At 38.5% G+C, this 22786-nt stretch overlaps 2 protein-coding genes across 9 annotated transcripts; both read right to left on the reverse strand.

Annotated features, from left to right (window-relative positions):
- Positions 1-1641: 1641 nt before the first annotated feature.
- On the reverse strand, positions 1642-8353 carry LOC103724053 (F-box protein SKIP5). The gene is made up of 5 exons (XM_008815198.4): positions 8171-8353; positions 3136-3280; positions 2974-3052; positions 2410-2468; positions 1642-2189 (listed from the first exon to the last, which is right to left on the reverse strand). Exons 1-5 carry the CDS (start codon positions 8295-8297, stop codon positions 1823-1825), a joined length of 777 nt encoding a protein of 258 aa, XP_008813420.1. The 5' UTR covers positions 8298-8353; the 3' UTR covers positions 1642-1822.
- A 1825-nt stretch (positions 8354-10178) lies between these two features.
- Positions 10179-18766, reverse strand: LOC103724051. Of its 8 annotated transcripts, none has more exons than XR_003383062.2 (10): positions 18506-18765; positions 17413-18008; positions 17099-17213; positions 16874-16975; positions 14977-15112; positions 14526-14890; positions 14266-14423; positions 10741-11170; positions 10616-10660; positions 10179-10411 (listed from the first exon to the last, which is right to left on the reverse strand). XR_003383062.2 is itself a non-coding variant. In XM_026800344.2 (9 exons), exons 1-8 carry the CDS (start codon positions 18530-18532, stop codon positions 11074-11076), a joined length of 1596 nt encoding a protein of 531 aa, XP_026656145.1. In that variant the 5' UTR covers positions 18533-18765; the 3' UTR covers positions 10223-10806; positions 11045-11073. The 8 variants fall into 8 exon arrangements, 2 of the variants coding, with proteins under 2 accessions (XP_026656145.1, XP_008813419.1); XR_003383063.2 differs by having other exon boundaries at positions 10200-10660; positions 10741-10806; positions 11045-11170; XR_003383061.2 differs by having other exon boundaries at positions 10219-10660; positions 18506-18547; positions 18657-18760.
- Positions 18767-22786: the final 4020 nt, after the last annotated feature.

Here is a 22786-nt window from a genome sequence, read left to right on the forward strand (position 1 = left end):
ATTTTATCAAGGTCAAACTTTGCTACCTCTTGTATGCTACCAATTTAGCATTAATCGGTTCAAATGTATCGAGTGGTCATAATTTTTCATTATAAATTGAAGATTTGACTTGATTTTTTTGGACCTAGTTAATTATAATATGGATTAGATTCTCTCCCTATCTTGAAATAAACAAATAAATATTTTGTGCTAATGCTTGCTTTCCTTTGAATCATGAACCCTAGAGAGGGTCTGCGTTGTGACAAATCGGCGGTGCATTTATTGTGCCCACCAACTCTATTCATTGCTTTGTTAAGCAACTCGGTCACCAACGGCTTCTGATGCCGGCCTTGCGGAAATTTATTCTAACCGCCGATCACTCGTCCTTTCTCACGATGGCCATCGCGAGGAGCTGGAAATCGTTCCCACCCGTACTTGTATCGATAGCAGCCGTACTTTATTTTTAATTAGATTTTGAGTTCCCCGTCCCAACGGGATTCCAAATTTGAAAGTCTACGGTGTCGGCATCCACCGACGGATCCCGCGTAAACGGGGGTGTTATAGTAGATTGGGGGGGATTTCCGTAATCTTGCAAACGTTTAAGTGCCTCCAAGTTGTCAAAGTGGAAAGATTCCTCTAAAATTCTTAAGATAAACTTCCCACTAAGGCAGCAGCTAGTGGAATACTGCTGCTCCACGATATCTGCAGTATTTTGGATGAGTATATTTTTTATTGGACTACATTTACTTACAGAGAGACGAATAGTGCTGCAGACTAGGTAACATCTTATGCAGCCCATCATTTAGAAAATTTTATTTAGAAGAACCACGTGACTGTTACTTCTTTCTTGCACTCTATATTTTTTTTCTGATCTCATGGGCTACACCCACACACGTAATGTGTGAGTCCCCGTTATACCCCCCCCCCCCCCCCCCCAAAAAAAAAAGAGTATGACGCATGAAAAAATTTGGCAATCTGTTAGTAGCTTGTGTTCTAATCCAGATCTAGGGGTTGATCATACTCGAGATGGATTGCACATGTTATGAGCTTGTCGGCTTATTGTTTTTGGGCAACAGATCATTCTAGGATCATGTTAGTTGCATCCAATGTTTGGTGGGTAGTTAGTTTCCGGTTACTAATTGATTAGCTTTGTCTCTTAGATCCCTTGCAACCTAAGATATATAAACGCTGGACCCTAATGAAAGCCATCTACCCTACTGCTTGGCATATTCTTGATGTACCTGTGAAGCCCAAGATCAGGGTTTTTTTTTTTTTTTTTTTTTTTGAGCAGGTTACTCTCTGATTAAAAACTACAGAAAAGGAAGAACAATTGCTGGGAGATCAAATATTCACCAAAAGGGCATGCATGCAAGCCAGATATGAACAGAATCGGGTTGCAACATTTACCATTACAAAATGATTAAGGAGACGATATTTGCTAGGGTAAAAGATTGAACATTCTAAATTTACTTCATTGCGCATTTACAAGAACGCAATGGCACTTCAACTCGATATGAAAAGTGGACCATTAAACACAAGAAACTCAAAATGATAGTAGCTTTGAGCTACTCTCCAACAGCACTGCAACTAGGATGGCATCAGAGAAAAATCTTTATCTGAAAAGATGATCTACACAGATGATCCCAAATATTGCAAGTGGCATAAGATACACAAACAGATCTTATAGCTTGTTTTTTTTTTTAATGAGGTTTGCCGGTCAATAACCAAAGCAATCATGTTTAAGGTCGAAAACAAGCTCTTTATAAGTGAATCATCATCAATCTATACATTAGGCGCCATTGTAACAAATAGAAGGCGAACAGAAACAGAAACTACTTGTACATCATGCCTTAGCAGATACTTGCTGTTCGCCAACTTCAAACCAGAAAAAGATTGAAGTTCGCGAATAAATGGCACGCACATGCTGCAACACCAGATTCCCACTGGTTCGAACTGCCTTAGCACCGCCTTCAATTCTTGTCCGAGCGACTGTGACGCTGTCTCCATGTCCCTTCACTGAAGGGGCAAATGCACTACATCCGCTGGCTGTGCTCACTATTGGGAAGGAGAGATGATCCAAAGGGTTTTCTTCACACTGAAGTATGCACCCCTCAATGGTTAATTTCCCACTTCGGTGAAGCAAGCAACACCCCAGCTCTGCTCTGATTGTCAAGTTTGCAACCTTGCAAGTGGAAAGAAACTCCAATGCACTGCTTGGGCATTTTTATACACAGGGTTTCAGTTGACATTTTAAAGACCCATAAATTGGCCAAAGCTACAATTATACTTAACATGTTGGCTAAATATAGTTATCAGCTTGATATTTTGGTTCCATTGCTGCAATTAGTTGATGACGAATGCAGCCAAATTTATACTATAAGCTGGCTAGTGAAATCATCTCATAAAACAAATGAAATGAAATCAGCAAACCTGTCAGAGCCACGAGAACAGGTCAATATGGTATCATCTGGAATTTCGCCACCACCCATCTGAACAAAATAGAAAATGACATGATGAGCTTATGATACGTGGAAGCATGAAAATTTTGGAAAAAGAACTGTGTACTACCAACAGGCAATTAGAAATCTGCCTTTTAGAATAAATCTTCTCTCAATAAGACATTAATCAGCCCACGGTTAAGCCTTTCTCTCCGACTACACCGCTATGTAATGGAAAGAAGAAAAGGAAACATATCTTATGATTGATTTGTTCAGCTTTTCTGTGGCATATACAAGAAATGCCTAAGACACAACAGGTTCCCCTGGTGTCTCCAGCTATCAGTCATAATGATCAGTGATCTAATTACCAAGTCAGTGTTAAAGCAAGGCACGTTAAAGAGAGATATATTCCCAAACATTAACCAATATAAAAATTGAGGAATAAGCCATTCAACTTTCACAAGCGTTCTGATGATAACACATACTCATTCATGTGCTTGTTTGAAAGGTATTTGACGATAAAAAATCCAATGCCAAAGTAAATGGGTCAACTTACAATGCAAAGAGGCTTTTGAATCTGGATGTTAGAAGCAACATGATCCCCACCAGCAGCAATCAGGATGGTATCACCAGGCCTTCAAAAAGATTTAAATTATTATGTATTCATTCCCTTCTTTTCTACCAAGAACTCAGACAGAACGAACTACAACTCGCTAACCTTGCAGCAGATATTGCAGCCTCAAGATTGATGAATACTCCAGGCTCAGCTATGTTTTTCATGGGTTTCTCCACGCGCAGCCATAGCCGAGGGTGGCATGCCAGGTAGCACCATCTGTGGCAAACGAGGGCAGTGTTATACCGATCTGCAAACCAAACAACAGGGTGCTAAAAAGCTCATTTAAGAAGCATATTTGGGATGAAAATGCAGAATACTATTAAAAAAGTTACCTGAGCTTATCACAATCACAGGAAGTACATATAATCATGTTATGACCATAACGTATATAGGAAATTTCATAACCAAAAGATACATGATTAGAGTGGCAAACTCAAGACCAAGGTCTGAGGAACAGATACCGGGCACCGTACTGGTTCTCCGACGGGATGACTCGGTAAGGCTCGTGCCAAGCCTGTACTGACAAGCGAGAGCGCGACACTGAGAGGAAAAGAGAGACAGAGAGAGAAGAGAGAGAGAGAGAGAGGGAGGCGGACACTGGCGGAGGGTGGCAGACGCTGGCAAAGGGCCGACGGAGGCTGCGCGAGGCCGCAGCTTCGCCGGCCCTCCGCTGGCGTCCGCCACCTCTCTTTCCCTCCCTCTCCCGCTCGCTCTCTCTTTCCTTCTCTTTCTCCGGCAGCGGATCTCGTTTTTGTTGTCGGAACCGTATCAGTAAGCCACCGGTATGGCTCGAGTCGGCCGGAACGGCCCGGTTCGGGACGGTTCCGCCGACCTTGCTCAAGACGGAATTATAATATCAGGTCAATAATCTTAATTTTCCTCCTTTTAGCAAAAAATGCATGTCATTCATGTTGAAAAGAAAAAAAGATATCTGTGCCACACAATACTTTTAGTATGTAAAAATACCATCTCAAACACATACTTTCAAACAAAACCAGAAGATGAAACAAGCTAGTCATGAGAACCATTTCCATGTCATGCATGTATGGTTGCAGAACATAGCAACGTGCAACAGGTGGTAAGTTCCAAGATGCTTAATTCTTGGAAACCATCAAAAATATATATTCCACAACAACAAGAGACTCTAGAAACTTTGCAGACTCAATCAAGCACTCTCAGCCAACAAATTTGCCATATGGTTTGCTCAACAAAGTATATAGAAATGATTGAATTATGCGATCATAGGATACATGGTTAATCACAAACAATAATTAAACCATATGATCGCAGGAAAATTGGTTGATCATATAAACAACATTGTCAAACCACCAGTTTGAATAACACCCATATAGTAGGAGATGATACTCTGTGTCTCTAGTGAGTAGCGTAGAGCTCAAAAGGTCAAACTTGTTGGAGGTGGTTTTATTTCTTCGAGCCTGATGCACTAGAAGACTGGTTCTGGTAGCAGCATCTTATGGACTTTCTCAATGAAATAAATCCTTCAATCCTTTACCAGCAAAGAAGGTTCCCATAAATGAAAAAACATTTTCTTTTCGGTTATTGTTTGTTTTCTTTAATATATTATACTAGTTGACAGTTCATAGTAATTTGTGCTTCAGACTTCCTTAAATAGCCTGGAGTATGTATAATCAGACACTGTGTATAAGCAACCACATGTCACTAGCACTTCACAATGTTAGAATTGTTAAGATGGGTGAAAATCATGTATAAATATTCAAAACATGTCCACCCCCCAATGAGAACTATTAAATGTAGCTTCCATGCCCAAATTGAAAACTTTTCATAGATTGTAAGAATACAATTAGGGTACATTGTTGACACTTAATGGCACAAGTAAATGTCGGCGACAATTGGCTCTAGTACAATATGTGATAACATTCTTATGTTTCTTCATAATAACTCCACAAAAGCAACTAGAAAACCGTGTTCTCATCCATCTTGTAACAACTAAGATATAAAGAGAACTTCCAAAAAAATCCACTTCCAATAGGAAAACAATCAAAGACAGACACTTTAACTTTCTGAATTAAAGCTACTCCCCCTAAATATATGATCACATTATTAGGGTTCAACTTCTGGATATCTGAGCTAAAATCTGATCCAAGTTAATGAGTAATTCTGCTGATTTAATAAAACGTAACATTGCTAACAATCAATGGAATAATATTGATGTGGCATAGGGTGGAGACAATAGATATTGTGATTAGTTGGACCATGCCAAGCTTTGCAGGAACAAACAGATTCGCGGGCGAAGACTTCATCAACGGATTCAGAGATTTTCGCTGAATTTTCTTATACATTTTCCATTAGAGTCAGTGTCAGATTTAGCCAAGTTTCTATTTTTACAGTAGAATAATTCTAGCATGTCTTCTTATTATTGAGTCCTATTTAAAGTATGATTCTATACTAGGTTTAATGCCCAAATAAGGGACAGGGTCATGTCTTATATATATGCGTTTAATACATTGCATGGCAGCCTTTTGACATATTAATAAAATTTCTTAGAGAGAACTTCCTTTACCAAAGAAGGGTTCTTCGCTCCAATTGTTTCCAATTGGGTGTTGAACTTCGAAGTGTAATCCGATAATCAAAATGCTCTTCACCCATCTCACTACATCAGGGTCACTAGGCAGTGTCAAGATAAGATCCATGCTATTCACATTAATTTGGATGATAAATTGGTGTTGAAGCATAAAATCCTCGAATAGCATAAAATATTTGGCAACTAAAGTTTTTTTTTTTGTTATATAGGAATGGTGAACTGGAGAGTCGAACTCAACTCAGCTAAGCCTTAATCCCAAACTAGTTGTGATTGGCTACATGAATCCTTTTCCTCCATTCAGCGATGTTTAGGGCCACACTTTTCGAAAGATATAGTGATTTCAAATCCTTCCATAAAGATGGGATAAGCCTCGTCAATTAAGCGGATGATAATCAAAAAAACTAATCACATACTACTAAAAGTTTCAACCACGACAGTTTAACAATTTATCTCAGTAACAACATCTCATTATGATCAGACATGAGAAGTAGTTCTCCATAAATATCAAGTTCTCCAACTTAACAGTTTTAGCCACCAACAATCTAAATAATTTCTAAAATGAAACAACGCTACGGCAACCTTCTCGAGAACCTCATAGATGAATCAAAACTACTATACAGACAAGAAAAATGTAGAAAATTTTTCAGATCTCAAGAAGTATATTCATATGACAAGACCAACTCCGGTCCTGAGTGTTGGACCGTACATAGAAAATTAGCAAGAAAGGAACAAATTAAGAGATATCTATTTATAAAACTAAGTGATTTTTCATGATCTTGCTTTTTTAAGGATCAGCATTTACATAAGTAAAGAGACTGTTGCAGTCAACAATCTATATTATCCAAGGGATCTTGGATTCATTATCCAGATCAGCACATCATGACATTAAGTTCAAGAATGTTAATTTGTGAGATAATTCTTGTGCTCCCAAAAGGAAGAAATAAACTTTAAGACCAACATGATCATAAATATATGCTCAAATAATAACACAGAATAAAAGAAATTGAATTAGTTAGAGGATGTGTTATGCTGCTGATGGCGATATACATGACAATATTAACACGAGCATACTGAGGTAAAGAGCTAATTTTTCTAACCAAAATATGTCACATTGAATACATCATTTATTATGTACTTAATAGTTTCAGTATCCACCACAGAGAAGGGTCAGAAAGAAACTTAGGTCACTGGCCTTAAATGATATCATTTACTCTATTGTCGAATCAACTCAGAAAGATGAATACATGTTAAAGCTATAAATAATAAAGTTTAACTGAAGGCATTACAATTAATTGTAGTTTTTACCAGTATCTGAAAGTATTTTGTAACAATAAAAACAGGGTTATCTCTTCATTCACCATGAAATGAAATAAATTTCAAACAAACCAATGTTGATGGTCAAGCAAGAAATATTGTTGGCAAAGACAGAATACTAAATATTTGAAATAAACTCATCAGGAGAATACACAAGGATCTGACTACGCATAGCATGGATCTGACTACGAATAGAACTGTACTTTTGCCATGCAAACAAAAATGAATCCAATATAAATGCATCCCCTACAGAAATCCTCCAAATCAGATAATCCAAATAGGACCACACCATAAGCTTCCGAATATTCCAAACATCAACGAAATAAAATAAACTTTTCACCAATTGAAAAGGGGGAAATTAGCTAACCTAGATATCCACAGCCAATAAAAACCAAAGAGAATCTGACCAGGTAAAGAACACAAACAGCAACCTCCGGATAGAAAAAGTTGGTGTAGAATTATGCTTCATTATCTACCCTTTATAACTACTACTTATTTAAGTAGCGTTAGCAGTATAATACCAGCGGCAATCTGATTATAAAAAAAGTCACTTCATCCGATAAAAACCATCAATAAGACCACATTGACACATGTACCAGACATAAAAATAATTTCTATTCTCTCTTCCTCCTGCACAACTATCAAAAACATGGAAAGCACCAAACCTTAGTCGCAAACTACCCATTATGATCCAGAGCACAATAGCACAAAATCATACTCTCAACTTTTCCCTCTATTTCTATCTATCGACAAAGAGGTCAAAGGGGGGAACTAACGATGGAGCACAACAAAGCACCACAACAAAGCACCAACAATTATTTGAGTTAAAAACGAAAAAAAAAGCCCCCGTTGCCACATAATCAAACCACCGATTCAGACCATCCCGACACATTCTGCCAAAAAAAAAAATCTAATTTTTATTTCTTCTTCCTCCTATGGAGCTACCATATGCATGGAAAAACACCAAAATTTAGCGAAATTTTCCAACAATCTTTAAAATTATAGTCTCTATTGCTATTCATTTATCAACAAAGAGGTTAAAAAACTAAAAACAGATGGAATCAGAAGGAATAAGCGAACAAAGAGGTAAACCACACAGACGGAAAGATCGACGCTCGGAACGCCAAGTGAACCTTCTTAGGGCTTGTAGGCTACGTCCGGAATGACGAATTGAAACCCTAGAGAGGGATTAAGGCGGTGGGAGATAACTCGGGATGGGAAGTGAGGAGAAGAAGAGACTAGGGTTTGACAGAAGGGAACCTGGGATGGGGCTGAGGAAGCTAAAGATGTGCATGAGGCATCCGTCGTCCAGATTGTTTATGGGCGAGGCGGCGGAGGAAGACGCCGCCACCGCCGACTCGCTACCGCCCGCCCTCCTCTTCGCCATCTCCGTTTTTCTTCTTCACCTCCAAACGCCCGCCTCCGACCCCCTCCCCTTCCCTCCCTCCCTCCCTCCTGGCGGTGGACCGACACGTGCACAGGGGCATCGCCTCTCCCTGTACTTGTCGTGCTGCACTGCACGTGCAACGCACGTGTCAGCCGGCAGATTTTTTTTTTTTTTAAATTTTTTACTTCACAAATAATTATTAAATAATTTATTTGAGTGACTAATTTAAATTATGCTAGAACTACTTGCAACTGATATAGGCTTTGGAGTGGAAACGAGCAGCATTGAACTAGGATTTCAATAGCTTGGACTTCTTTTGTTGTATGAAAGTGAATTTTGAATGTGAGACCTAAGTACCGAGTATTATGATGTGGTTTACTTATTAGTCTAAGTTTCAATGAGGGTTGAGCTCAACTTGCTTCTCAATCAAATGAGATCGATTCGATCAATGATTCGTGTTGGGCCCAAGATGCTCTCGGGTCGCATGATTCATTTTGCAGCTCCATGACCTTCCCTTATCAAGAGGGTGAGACTAATGTGAAATGTAACATTATTCTATTAGCAAAAGTGTCTAGGTAAGTAAGCTCGAGCCAACCCAAGTTACATATATACACACATATTGGTATAGATTGAAAAAAAAATAGATTTGTTTAAGTTAACCAAAATGATACAAGAATTTAGATTAAGATTACCAGATCATGTACTGATATCATCTTGTTACTATATCAGTATGTCATGTATAAAGGTCAGTTCGGCTTACCGAATATCGGTATACTCTTCGTACCATCTGCCGATATTGAACCAATATAGTACGGTACGTTCTATACCGGCATGATGTCATGTGTCTTTATTTCAATCTAAATCAAAGTAGCAATTAAATTTTGTTTTACTGTAGAGTTTCTTGGCAGTACTAAACTACTCATGCACGAAGGCCCCGCATGAACTAGGCCGTCCTTTTTGACATGCGAGCCACCATATATAATGCAGGGGTTCCATGAAAATGTTATATAAACAATTTTTGCTGTAATACGGCTGTTTATATAACATTCCTATACGTTATACTAAGCTTATCACTTTGTTATTTTTCGCATATATGGGTAGTTTTCTGACCTATTATATTTTGTCCGTTTTAGTGGGAAAGAAAGGTTTTCCTTTCATTGTGAATTCTCCACAATTTCTTTAAGGTGGAAATAGATCTCTTTGTATACAAATTATCTTCTTGTGACTGCTCAAAATATAGTTATTAACGTACAAAGTTGCCTTTAGGCCTTAAAAAAGTTCTATTCGTTGTCTAGTTCTAAATGATAAGATCGTTTATGGGAGGGCTGCATCTTCTCGGCTTTCATATATAGCTCCTTTCCCTTCTCTAAACCCAAACCCTCCCACAATCTACCATTCTAATTTTTCTCTCTTGCTGCCCATTCCTTTGTTTCTTACAGCTCAACAAATCTTTCCTCCCTAACAAGCTGGATTATATTAACCTCTTCATCAAAAACTCTAGTGAAATGGAGCTTCCTTGTAGAAGCTATTTAGATCAGAGCAGGAGCACATTCATATTGCTGGCCACCAGCACTCTACAGCTGCTTGCAAGATAGAGGTCGAAGGTACTTAACCTGCAATCCTTTGTTCTCGGTTCCAACATGTCAGCTGCGCCGCAGAGGCAGATTCCATGTACAGTTTCATCATCAAGAAAAATGAAGGCTATACCATTACAATTGATGATGTTCGAAAGTCATTGTAGCAAATCTAAAGAAGAGAGCAGACACATCTAATTTGTTTTGCAAGGATTTTATAGCATGGCCTGTTCATAATTTTCTTTCATTGAGAGAGAAAGAGAAAGGGATCCAGAATATGTCATTGGCTAAAGGCTAAACTCAAGAATAATAGAAACAGCAAGCCATGTAGCTATACAACAATTTCGATGATTCTTTTAAAAATATATTGCTTTTGCCCTCATGATTTAATTAGACATACAAAGTATATGGTAAGCACCCACATGAGATTCGATACATGTATAAAGGTGCCAACTGGTTGAGTTGATAAAGTCACTGGATACTAGTGACCTGGGTATGATCTCTCCCTCACCTAGATTTTGGTTGGACTTCCTCTTTAACCTAGAAAAACAAAGAAAAAGAAAGGAAAAAGAAACTCATGTTGAATTATTTAACAACATTCTCTACCTTAACTGTGCAACCAAAGAAAAAATAAACTGTGTTACAGTTGCAAAAAAAGATCCCACAAGATCCACAGGCTGCATAATTTATGTATAGAAATGCAACACTTCAGGTGACACATTTTCTTGTTTTGCAGGAGATTACCGCACTGGAACACTGGAGTGCTCACTGGGATCCAATCCGCTCAGTCTGGGTGAAAAACAACTAATTAACAGCAAACAATCTCATCAAGCAGGAGAAAGATATGAAAGTAAGTGGTGGAATAATACATCTTACTCCAAAGCAAAGGTTGGGCCTCCTTTGACACAAAGTTCCCGAGCTGTCCCTTAATTGCGCTTCCACAATGCATTATGAATCACCAAATATGCAAATAAGTGTAATGCATCATCGAACGAATCAAAGCACGGTACTTTTACAAGAAAAAAAAGGACAATACAAAAGTTGCCCAAAATGGATGGTTGAGGTCAAGCTACATCGTCTCAGTACCGAGCCCTGTACCGGTGTCACACTATTATTGTGTCCGGTATGGTATGGTACGTCCTATACCATCCGGTTTGGTACAGTATGGCATACCATGCTTGACGTTGCTCATCTTCTATGGATCATAGACATGAGTATGAAGACCTGTGAAAGAGCAACTGAGCCACGATCCGATCAATGAAATTTGTATCTGTCTCTGAAGTCGGTGAACTCGCAGCCCTGAAAAGAAAGAAGAACTATTAAATAAACAGTCAATCTTTTATAACTACTGGATTTTAAAAAAAATACATTTGAGTTAAAAAAAAAACTCAATACTCTCAAGGATATGCATTATCGTCATTATGGTCAGTTTCAGCCTCACTGGTCAATGTCTGTGAGATGATTTATCCCCTCTAAGACAAATCTTAGGACTTAGATCATCTGAAGTAACAATTGATTATGACTCCGGTTTGGTAGAATTTCAAACAGAAAAATTAGAAAAAGGAAAACAACAGGCTTTTGGAGAAATTTGCTTGGTAGCTTAACAACTCCATAGTTGCAGATGTCATGGCTAAAGAACTTTGAGCTCTATGATGGTTCTGTGGAACCTTGTTCCCCCTCCAACAGCAAAAATAATTAATTGTATGTGGAACCAAAATTTTAAGACCTGCTCCAACTTTAGAAAAAGCAATATAAAGCTCACCTAGTTAGTTGTAGCTTCACTTAGAAGTATCGCATTAAATGCTACAAGAACTTGGCTCCTACAGAACGGATGAGCATTGTGCATGCTATAAATTTTCATTACACTAATTTATGACTAGCCCATCCGTATATACATATTTACTTTCTTCATGAAACCAATAGCCCTTTTCCAGACTTCTACATGATTCAATAAGTTTTTGTCACCTCCATTGACATTAATGGACTAAAATAGGCTTCTGACAGCCGGCTTTACTTTTTTCATTGCACTGCTTAATTATCTAATGCATTGTCAATGACACAGGGATAGTTAGTGGAGATGCTTCCACCATATTTCATATGATCCAACATCTCCAGCGTTAGTTCATATATTAACCAAGATCCTCATGCTTGTCTCTCCAACGGTACTTTTCATAGGACATACACACCTTATATGTGAATAATCATGTCTTGCCAATATAGATGGTTTTGCTAATATATAAATAGATTAGATCTAAAGCTTCAACCAAATATTAATGAGTTCATTTTTACCTATATCCTGTCAGTTGGATTTTATAAATAGCATATGGATATTTAATTTCTAAATAGTGATTCAAAATTTGATTGTTTATTATTTCAAATATATTTTTATATTATTTTGAATGAAGACATCTCTTGGGGGTTTTCTCTTTCTAGAGATATCTTCTGGGCAATAAATCTAAGAGACATATCCCTTGGGTGTATACATCTATTAGTGGTTGTGATCCAAAATACATTTCTCTTGAATTAACCAAAAAGGAACATCCCTTGAATTGGTAGTCAGGTCCAAGAGGCATTTTTTAGGTGAAGGGGCGTGATCATTTTCTTTGTGACACCTATTCACTTGCATCCTCTCCTTCTATAAATTGGGTATGGGTCACGTAGTCCTACCTAACTCAACAACTAAAGATCCAAAAGTGTCTGAGAGAGAAGATTAACTCCTTGGTGAGATCTGAGTAAATTTGAGTGAGCTAAGGATGAGAGCATATTGTGCTTAGTATCCATACAGGTGTGCACAGAGAAAGATACACAAACCATTTTCCTTCAAAGAATCTTTCAGAAGTTCTCGGCATTGCTTTGCATTTAGGCAAACTGGCAAAGGCTTAAAGGGTTCATTGAGAATTCAATTCAAATATACATTAAGAGACTCTAGAAGCTTGTTGTACCTTGTAACTTGATGCCATTCAACTGCATAGACACAGGCTGTAATGAAATTCTACTCTGAAAAGTGCCTTACATATTGTGCCCTGAAAGAAGTTCTATTTCTTTAACTATGTTCATTTATTTTGCTTGCTGTGTATACTTTAGGAATTCTAGATTATTTTGAAGCATCATTTCCAACACCTCAAGGGTAAGCATTTCCCAAATCACACTTCGCACATAAGCTAGTGCATGGTTTCACCTACTTCAAAATATCACAAGCAAAATGTGCATGCAGATGCACACAATACACTTACACATGTACATATACTTCCACACACGTATGTGCATATATATGTACATACGTATATGCATATATATGTACATATATGCATGTGAGTGTGTACATATATGTGTTTTCAAGTGGATGAATATATCTATATGCAAATGCAAGCATGTATATATGTATGTATCTATATTTGTTTCAAAGGTAGCTTGCCTAATGATATCCAAATTTCATTGGTTATATTTCCATTGTACACATTCTTCTATACCCTTATGGATTCTCCTCCAATCTTATTCCTATCTAGAGACCATTTTAACTAATGCTAGTTATATTAGAATCTTGCAGATCAACATTTTACAATTGGTTTCAATGTCTTCCTCAACATATTTAGGGAAAAAAAGTATTCTGCAATGCCTGGGATGAACATTGTACGATGGCTTAATTGTAAAGGTTTGACTAAGACCAAAGACAGAATTCTTGTCATAGGTGAAAGGAAAAAAGACTTGACTAGTATTGCACTCGAATCACCGATATGCATTAAGTTGAATATAAACATAAACTTTTGCAAACTAGTATCAAAATTTCAATATTTTTTATCTAGAAAAAATGAAAAAGATATAGACATACTGCTCTATTTTAAAATCCAAAAACTCGTAATGATTAGCGTGGATTGGTGATTCAATGAGTCAATTCCAAAAAATGAATGTGTTTCCTCCTTTGTATTCAACTTTGCTATTTTGAAGAGATACTAGCCTTCACTTCTTTGAAGTTGCGCACATCAGTTCTCGCTTATCTCCTTAGTTCAACACACAAAGCACTTAGTTTATATTCCAAACGATCACTTGACACCATCCATAAAGTTCAGATGATTCCCACTCCCCTCCCCCGAGAGAGAGAGAGAGAGAGAGAGAGAAGATGATACAAGAATTGTAATACATAAGCTTATCAATATTTAACTGTAAATTATTAATATTATACAAACTTATCTACTTTAAACTATCCAATACTTAAAAGAATGACAGTATATTCTCCTAATATCATATGCCACAAATGCAAGAGAACTTATATACATGAAGATTTAGTACTTTATATACCATATATGTCAATCACGAATAAATTTGAATTCAAGGATATTAAGATAGACTGCATGCAATTCTGTATAGGTGAACAAGGCTGTTGCAGTTGAACGTACCTCCCATTATTATTCATTTGTCCATTTGCAGCAACCACTTCTTCATCTTTGTTACTCTTGTTGGTACTTGAGCTGTCACTAATGCTTTGTCTTTCTGTAGCACTTCTAGCTAAACGAAACACACTATCTCTGATACAAAGCCTCAGCCCAGTGTCCAACTGCAGTGGGAGAAAAAGACAATAGTAGCGTACAGCTTAAAGTAAACTTGTAAATGTAAATGCAAGTTCCGAGAACAAATAGAAAGGCTGGTACAATCTAACCTTTCTTAAAGTATCCTGGAGATGGTAATATATGGTTTCCTCCAAAGAGTGTTCATCACTCAGCATCGAGATCATCTGAGATTCATCTTGCTCTACAAGCATGTTCTGCTCCAATGATGGGAGCTCTGAACTTTCTTCAGTTCCAAAAGAGCTTGTGGCAGCCTCCTGACTCAGACTCTTTTGTGAGCATGATCGGGAGACTGAATTGCCAGCACTAGTGATCTGAAGGCCATATTTTTGTTGCTGCTGCTGAATTGCAATCATAGCCTGTGTTTGCTGCTGCTGCTGCTTTTGATTTTCAATATTTTCCTGGAGTGTTGCATTACATTGTCTAGATAGAACATCTGGTACTGTATCTGAAAAAACTGCATTAGGGATCTGGATTAACAACAGCGGTATATGACATTCCAGGAGATTTGAAAGGCTTGTAAAGGAGTTGTGACAAGATTACCCCTTTTCTGTCTTGAATTTTGTTGGTTTTGGCGAGTTTTATGGGACCAGGAACCTTTTAAGTTGCATGATTCTTTATTCTTGCTCTTTGCCTCTGCCTGTTCCCAAGAAATCAGTGTTTTTTCTTGCTCATCCGCCTGTACAGATGTTAACAACAGCAGAATAAGATATTCCAAATGCATTGAACAAGCACCTTACTGAAAATCTTCACTCTTGAAAAAAAGGGAAAACAAAGAAAATAAAAAAACATGATGTAGGTGTTTCAATAATTGCAACATCTCGATGATTGTAGTAATGCATAAATCTAGTATAGGGAGCAAAATCCCAATATATGCTCTAAGAAATAAGCTATGGTTCCATTAATCTAACATGATATACAGCATAGAGCTTTTTACAACATGCAATACAATATATAACCCTTCACTCTATAAGCCCCTTCATAAAGAGCTCCCCAAGCATATTCTAAAAGCACAAGGTGGTAGGAATCCTGATGAAGATTTTAGTAACCTGCAACATAGCATAGATATCGGAAGAGATGTAACTTCAGCCACCAAGGTGACAATTGATGTTCTCTATGTCCACTCAGTGAGAAAAAAGAATACTAAAATAGCTTTTTCAGTGGCACAATCAAGATAAAGTTGAAATATAAGGGTAGTAACCAAGTTAACAGGAAAGATGGCACTGACCACTGTAGTGGTACAAGATAATGTCCAATGTTCAGCCTAAGTGTTGCATCATAAAATAGCATCGTGCTTCTTACTCTTTCAGGAGGTATCGGAGTTTCTAAAGTAGACAACAGTGGTAGAAGTAGATAGTTGATCAGCTTCCCAATCAGAATGAAATTACAAATTGAGAATGGAGTGGAACATGCGATGGTCCCTTGGAGGACCAGCATCAATGAGCTTCAAGAGGATCACATCTAGGTTGAGATAATAGTACGCTAACCAATTTTATCAAATCTGAAGCATGGAAACAATACAAATAAATGCATGCTAATGCACAATTGTGGGCCCCTAGCACAACATGATCTACTACTGTTAACCTAATTATGTGGCAAGGGTATGGATTCAAATATTGAAGTCTGCCACATATATATGTATGATTAGAGAAATCTTGGGAAGGGAATTCAAGATTTGATGAACAATATTATATTTAATATCAAAATGTTCTTGTTAATTGTAAAGGGTTATAGAATTAGAATAATAAATATGAAGGGTTATATAAGGTGATAACTAACATTAGAGTTCATATGTTATTGAGAAGGAAATTACAAGCAATATTTCCTTTGTAATTTGAATCGTTGGCGAAACCTACTCAAGAAATCGATTCTTAAATATATGCAAGGAATTTACTGCTTAAGATGCCATATTTAAGAAAGAGTCAACAATTTTGTAGCCATATGAATGTTGGATCCCAAATTACACCCCTAGAATAACCAGTTAGTTGATGCAGACTTTTGAATGTTCAACAATCCATATATGTCCTAGTGTCACATATATATTAATACAGGAATTTCTCAGGCGGACTGACAATCCAGGTAAGCTTTCTTAGCAAGAATTTGGGACCTTAGGCTGAAAAGAATGTCACCCGATTGCAGTAGTTGATGGCTAGGTCATAGATCATTTGAAAACTTATATTGTATTGTGAGAAACAAAGTTTCTATGAAATCATAACAATTTTTTAAGGATAAAACCAAAATAAAAGTAGGTAAAACTCATCTACTTTAAGAATAGGTAGCACATTCCACATTATTCACTGGTAAGATAGATTTGACATGAAGTTTATCCTTCAGCTTTCATAGAAATACCTTCTATCGGCCAACGTAAAGAAGGAAACATTTTCAACAGACTTACCTGTCAAAATACCTCATAACTAAATGCATAGATGTGTCTACATACCTTCTCTTTCTGTAAAGCATTTCTTTCTCTATTTGGATGTTCATCTAACTGAATGGAGCAACAACCTTGATCAGGAGTCTCATCTTTGCAAAACGAAATATCCTGTAAAGAGAAGGAATTGTGATTAATCATTTTCTCATAGTGAGAGGAAACTTTATACACTGGTTGATTACTCACTAAAACAAATATGCTGTAGAACATCTACTTTCTAATTTAGAGACTTACTGGCTTTGGAATAAACTGTGTGGTGCTACCCGATAGATGTGTAAATGGAGAGAGAAATCCATCTGAAATACCAACTATTTCATCTCCAAAAACGGAGTCAGCAGAGTCATTATTTCTGCAGAAATATTGTCTGTTAGGATATTCTTCCATCAAAATGTCATTAATTCATCAAAAGAATAAAAATTTTGATTTGCTGGCATCACAATTCAAAGTGTCGCATGGATATTAATAATTTGTAAAGCATATCTATATTTGTTTTTAAAATGATTATAATTAAGATATCTATAGTCACAATTCAGAGTGAACTGCATTACCTGAAAACTGTATCAAAATCAATGTCTTCAAAAGTATCCCGATCAAAGTCAAGAAGGCCATCAATCTCTTCATCTTCATACACTCTACCAAATAATTCAGGTTCACCATCTAGCTGCACTGTCCTACTGGTTGAGAAACTACATGACTTATCTGCAGATATTGAGTCCTTGTCATGGAGCATAACACCAGAATGATGACACTCCATCATGCAATCACTCGGTGAATTCAGTTTAGAATTATCAATAAGATCTTCCATCACTTCTGTTGCCCCAGAATCGTGCTCTTGTCCACCATTGTACCCTTCACTGCATGCAGAACTTACGGTAGGCAAAGCAGGCAATGCATCAAAGTCAAGTTCCGAAGCAGTCGGTTTCCCATCTGTACTATAACAAGAGATATTCTCCAAATGACAACTCCTTAAATTACTTTTAGTTCCACAGATTTGGTCTTTAGACCTCCTGTCACTGGCAATGCTTTCCTTCATCTGTTTCTCCCCCTGATCTCCAAAAGTAAAAATCATCCCTTCAGTTTCCATGTCACGTGGCACGGTACGATCTTCATTGCCAAAAAAATCACCCAATTCTGGGCCCTCTACCTGGAAAGTTGACACCATCTTAGAAATACACTAAATACTCCCCGAATTTAATATAACCAAAAAATAAGCAATCAGAAAACAGAGAAGTTGATCTCCAGCTTGATATAATGAGCTAATATCCTCAAAACAAAAGGCAAATGTATATTAAATGTTCTTTTATAGATATTAGAATGACCAAGTGCAAGTTTTTATTCAGTTCATGAAGTTATATTTTTTTCAAATATCAAGTAGGCGATATCAGGCTACAAAATATGACGTTTCTCAAGGGAGAAAAGTCTCAGCGACTGTGATTTATTAAAGTAGGCTATTCGACATAGATCATCATGTTTCTATTTCTCTCCAGTTGCTGGCTATTTAGCGCTGATTGGAACTAAGTGATAAGAAAACATAGAAAAGAGGAATGAATTAGAAGGAAACCAAATTGAGGGGCAAAACAAATAGAAGAGAGGAGTAATAGATTATAAAATGAGGAAAGAAGGAAAAGATAAGAAAAATACCTGTTCTTTATCGTTCCAATCTAACATCTTCGAAACTCGATCCTGAAAAAAAACACCCTGAGAATTTTGCTAAAAGTAAAAAAGAAACGAAATCTCCCCGTGAAAGCGAGAAGAAGATGGTGAAGATTGAAGAGTTCGATTTCTTCCTCACGGCAGCGGAGAAACCGAGGAAGCAGAGGCGATTTTTCTTCTGCTTTTGGACTTGGCGCTGAGGAGAAGAGTGGGGAGGGTTCTAGCGAGTGGGGGGAGAGAGAGAGAGGGGGAGGGTGGGTTGCGTGGAAAGACGATAGTGCGCCACGTAGTGGTCGCATCCAGAAACGGAGGGAGGAGGAGAGATGATCAAATGCTGTTACCTGATTGGCTGGACGGTTTGGGGCGCGTGAGCCGGCCGCAGATTGTAGTACGGGTGTCGGGGGTGGTCTGACGTAGGAACATTCTAGAGTTTTTAGTTTTTTTCCTCTTCGTTCATGAGATTTTAGTTTTTAGAAATACGAGAGTATGCGTATTTATATAATGTCCAAGCATATGCGAGGCCTCCTAGGAACTCCCACTCTGGCTTTTTTTTTAAGGTAAACTTCGATGACAGTATAGGTGTGAGAAGGAGCAGCGAAGGTGCGGAGTTTGTCATCCGTAACTAAGAGGCCAGATTAGCGGCGGCTGGGGATTAGCAGATCTTTGATCAGTTTGTCGTTGGTGCTGAGCTCAAAATAGCATGAAAGGGCATCATCTATGCAAGGCGTATTGTGGGTGCGGACTGTATTCTCCTTAAGAGAGTCTGCCATAACAATCGAATGGATTCAAGGTCGGAGGCTCACTGCCGGTGAGATGCGGCTGCTCCACGATATCTACAGTCTTTTGGGCAAATGCATTTAATATCAGACTACATACATCTACAGAGAGGCAAACAGTGTTGTGGATTGAGTGGCATCTTATACGATCCTTCGTTCCGATTAGTTGGAAAAAAACATAAGTATGCCCTATCTTTTTTGAATTCTGTACTTTGTTTTGGTTTTAAGGGCTGCACCCACATCCAAGTCCCATTGTACTAAAAAAAAAAAAAAAAAAAAAACAGATGCAACAATCAACAATTTATAAATGGAATGAAGTACCAGGCTTGTAAATCCAACTATGAGAGTGACATAAACAATGGTTTAAGCTCATAAGACATTGTTGATGCGCAAACCACATATAGAGGCATATGTAATCAAGTTAGAGCATGTTCTGTGAAAAAAAACTGACCTTTAGACCTGGGTAAATAGGTAGTAATGGCCCTTAAGACTCATCTAGAGCTAAGGCTGGAAGCATTGCAAGATATGGACAAAGCTAGAAGTATCAAACCATTAATCCCATTAATAGGCACTAATAATCACTTGTTGTACCACTTTACTGGTAGTTGGTTGCTCGTTGAAATGTATAGAATAGTATATGCCGAAACCACTTATCCCATTTCTGATATTAAGAAGCTCCGAAATACCTTAGATGAGATTTATATTCAACCTTGTGGAGTGATTGATTAAAACCCCATTTGATTTTGATGAGCTCAAAGCAATTGAGTATATCTTGTGATTACTAATGAATTCAATTGAGTGTTTCAGTGAAAATCCTGTCCAAGTGTTTCTAGACTTGGTTCATAGTATTTTGGATAAGTTAAGAAGTCTGCATGAACCAATGTCTGAGACTCGAGTCGACTCCCGAGTATCACGAGTCGACTCCAAGCGTATCAAGTTCACTGGCACGAGCTCGAGTCGACTCCAGATTAGTACGAGTCGACTCCGACTGAGAACAGAAAGAAGAACAGAAAGCTTCATCTCAGAACCTGTCAACGAGTCGACTCCTGAAGTGCGCGAGTCGACTCCAATGTTCACCGAGTCGACTCCAGGGAAGTAAGAGTCGACTCCAAGCAGTCACAGGCAGAAAAGTCAGAGAGCAGTTTTCGGGTCTGAGATTCGAGTCGACTCCAGTGGAACGCGAGTCGACTCCGATGGTTGGGAGGTCGACTCCAAAGAAGGTAAGAGTCGACTCTCAGAGGAACACAAGGAAAAAGTCAGAGAACGATTTTCGGACTCTGAGATTCGAGTCGACTCCCGCAGTACACGAGTCGACTCCGAGACTGAGTGACCATCAACAGACAGAAGACCATGTTACTGCCTCTGAGATTCGAGTCGACTCACAGACAGCTCGAGTCGACTCCAAGACAAGCTACACGTCAAAAGGCAGAAGACCAACTTTCGGAAACTGAGAGCCGAGTCGACTCCAAGGAGGTTCGAGTCGACTCCAAGACTGGATGAGCCAAACGACAGAGAATCGAGAGTTCGGGCTCTGAGATTCGAGTCGACTCCCAGGACAGTCGAGTCGACTCGAGTGGACAAAATTCAAATTTGGATCCACGGACTTCAGTGGATGAGCCGACTCCAAAAATTGCCAGGTTAACTCCAGAAATTGGCGAGTCGACTCCAGGTCAAGACGAGTCGACTCCCAGTCAAGACGGCAACTTTAATTCAAATTTGGAACAGTTGCCGAGTCGACTCCGGAAAAGCGTGAGTCGACTCCTGCTACAGCCGAGTCGACTCCTGATCGCGCGAGTCGACTCCAACCCACCAACGGTCATATTGTCAGGCTGCGCAGAGTATGCAGAACGGCCAGAAAAAGCAGAGTAACGGCTAGTTTTCGTGGGGATTGGCTTAAATAGCCACAGAGGACTGTAGCAAGGAAAGGAACAGACATTCCACTCCAAGCATTCAAGTTTTCAAGCTCTCCAAGTGCTCTTAAACGAAAAAGGGGAGATCTGCATTTACTGCTCCAACAACTTCTTCCCAACAATCAAAGCTTCCTCCTCCTGCATTCAAGTCGACCACTCTTTCAAGAGGAGACCGGAGTTCCAGAAGCCATACCTCTTCACCAGCTTAAAAGCGTTTGAGGGCTTCTAACTCCTTTACGATTATATTGTCTTAAATCTGCTTTTTGAGAAGCTATTTTCTGTTTTCTTCTATCTCTTGTATTTACTTGATTCAATCGGGGGATTGAATCAAGGGGTTTAAGGTTGGTTGGTGAGCCAAGTTAAAACCAACATGTGTAAGGGTTTGATTGTGAGCCCGGGAAAACAATCGGGGTTGGTTCTAGTCGGTGAGCCTGGGAAAACCGACCGAGTTCGTTGTGAGCTCGTAAAACAACAAGTTTGGTTGTGAGCTTGCAAAACAACCGGCTGTAATCCAAGGGGGTTATAGTGAAATTCCCAAGTGAGACTTGGGGAGTGGACGTAGGAGCAAGGGTTAGCTCCGAACCACTATAAAACTTTGTGTTTGTAGTGCATTGTCTCTCATCTTCTTCCCCGCACATTACTCACAGCACTAGGCGTTAATTAAATAACTTGCTATAGTTTTTAATTAATCATCCACAAAGTTTTAATTAGCCAAATTATATTAAAAACCCAATTCACCCCCCCTCTTGGGTTGTCTATCTGGGCAACAAGTGGTATCAGAGCCAAAAACTCTTCCACTCAAGAGTTAAAAGATCAAAATGACAACCCCATTTGGATCTTCTCACATTGAGGGTCAGTCCACCCAAAGACCCCCTTTCTTCAATGGATCTGACTACTCATACTGGAAGGCTAGGATGAGAATATTCATCCAAGCCCAAGACTATGAGATGTGGTCCATTGTAGTAAATGGGCCATACATCCCATCCATATACGTAGATGGTGTTAAGGTACCTAAACTAGAAATGGACTGGGATGAACATGACATGAGGAAGGCACAATTAAACTCTAAAGCTATGAATGTGTTTTATTGTGCCTTAGACCGTAATGAATTCAATAGGGTCTCTACTTGCAATTCTGCAAAAGAGATTTGGGACAGACTTGAAGTGACCCATGAGGGCACGAATCAAGTGAAAGAGTCCAAAATAAATATTTTGGTTCATAAATATGAACTATTTAAAATGGACTCTAACGAAACAATTACATGCATGTTCACTAGGTTTACTGATATAGTCAATGGCCTAAAAAGCCTTGGCAAGAACTATACTAACAGTGAACTTGTCAGGAAAATCCTTCGGTGTCTACCAAGGTCGTGGGAAGCTAAAGTGACGGCAATCCAAGAAGCTAAAGACTTGAACAAGCTTCCACTTGAAGAGCTCCTTGGATCCCTTATGACGCATGAGCTTACCATGAAACAACACAACGAGGAAGAGTCCTCCCATAAGAAAAAGGTAATAGCTTTAAAATCTACTTCTTCTAACAAGGACTTGTCTTGCAGCAGCAGCAGTGAAGAAGAAGAAGATGAG

Source organism: Phoenix dactylifera, chromosome 13, assembly GCF_009389715.1.
Source record: "Phoenix dactylifera cultivar Barhee BC4 chromosome 13, palm_55x_up_171113_PBpolish2nd_filt_p, whole genome shotgun sequence".
NCBI classification, from domain to species: Eukaryota; Viridiplantae; Streptophyta; class Magnoliopsida; order Arecales; family Arecaceae; genus Phoenix; species Phoenix dactylifera.

What these genes read in the sequence shown, in the direction of transcription:
- LOC103724053 (XM_008815198.4), bottom strand. Translation starts at nt 8,297, where the DNA reads ATGGCGAAGAGGAGGGCGGGCGGTAGCGAGTCGGCGGTGGCGGCGTCT. An exon ending in GCTGCAATATCTGCTGCAAG is followed by an intron (nt 3,053 to 3,135) that starts GTTAGCGAGTTG and finishes ATCTTTTTGAAG; the next exon opens with GCCTGGTGATACCATCCTGA. An exon ending in TGTTCTCGTGGCTCTGACAG is followed by an intron (nt 2,190 to 2,409) that starts GTTTGCTGATTT and finishes ATGCCCAAGCAG; the next exon opens with TGCATTGGAGTTTCTTTCCA.
- LOC103724051 (XM_026800344.2), bottom strand. Translation starts at nt 18,532, where the DNA reads ATGTTAGATTGGAACGATAAAGAACAG. An exon ending in CACAGTTTATTCCAAAGCCA is followed by an intron (nt 16,976 to 17,098) that starts GTAAGTCTCTAA and finishes TTCTCTTTACAG; the next exon opens with GATATTTCGTTTTGCAAAGA. An exon ending in AAATTCAAGACAGAAAAGGG is followed by an intron (nt 14,891 to 14,976) that starts GTAATCTTGTCA and finishes TCCCTAATGCAG; the next exon opens with TTTTTTCAGATACAGTACCA.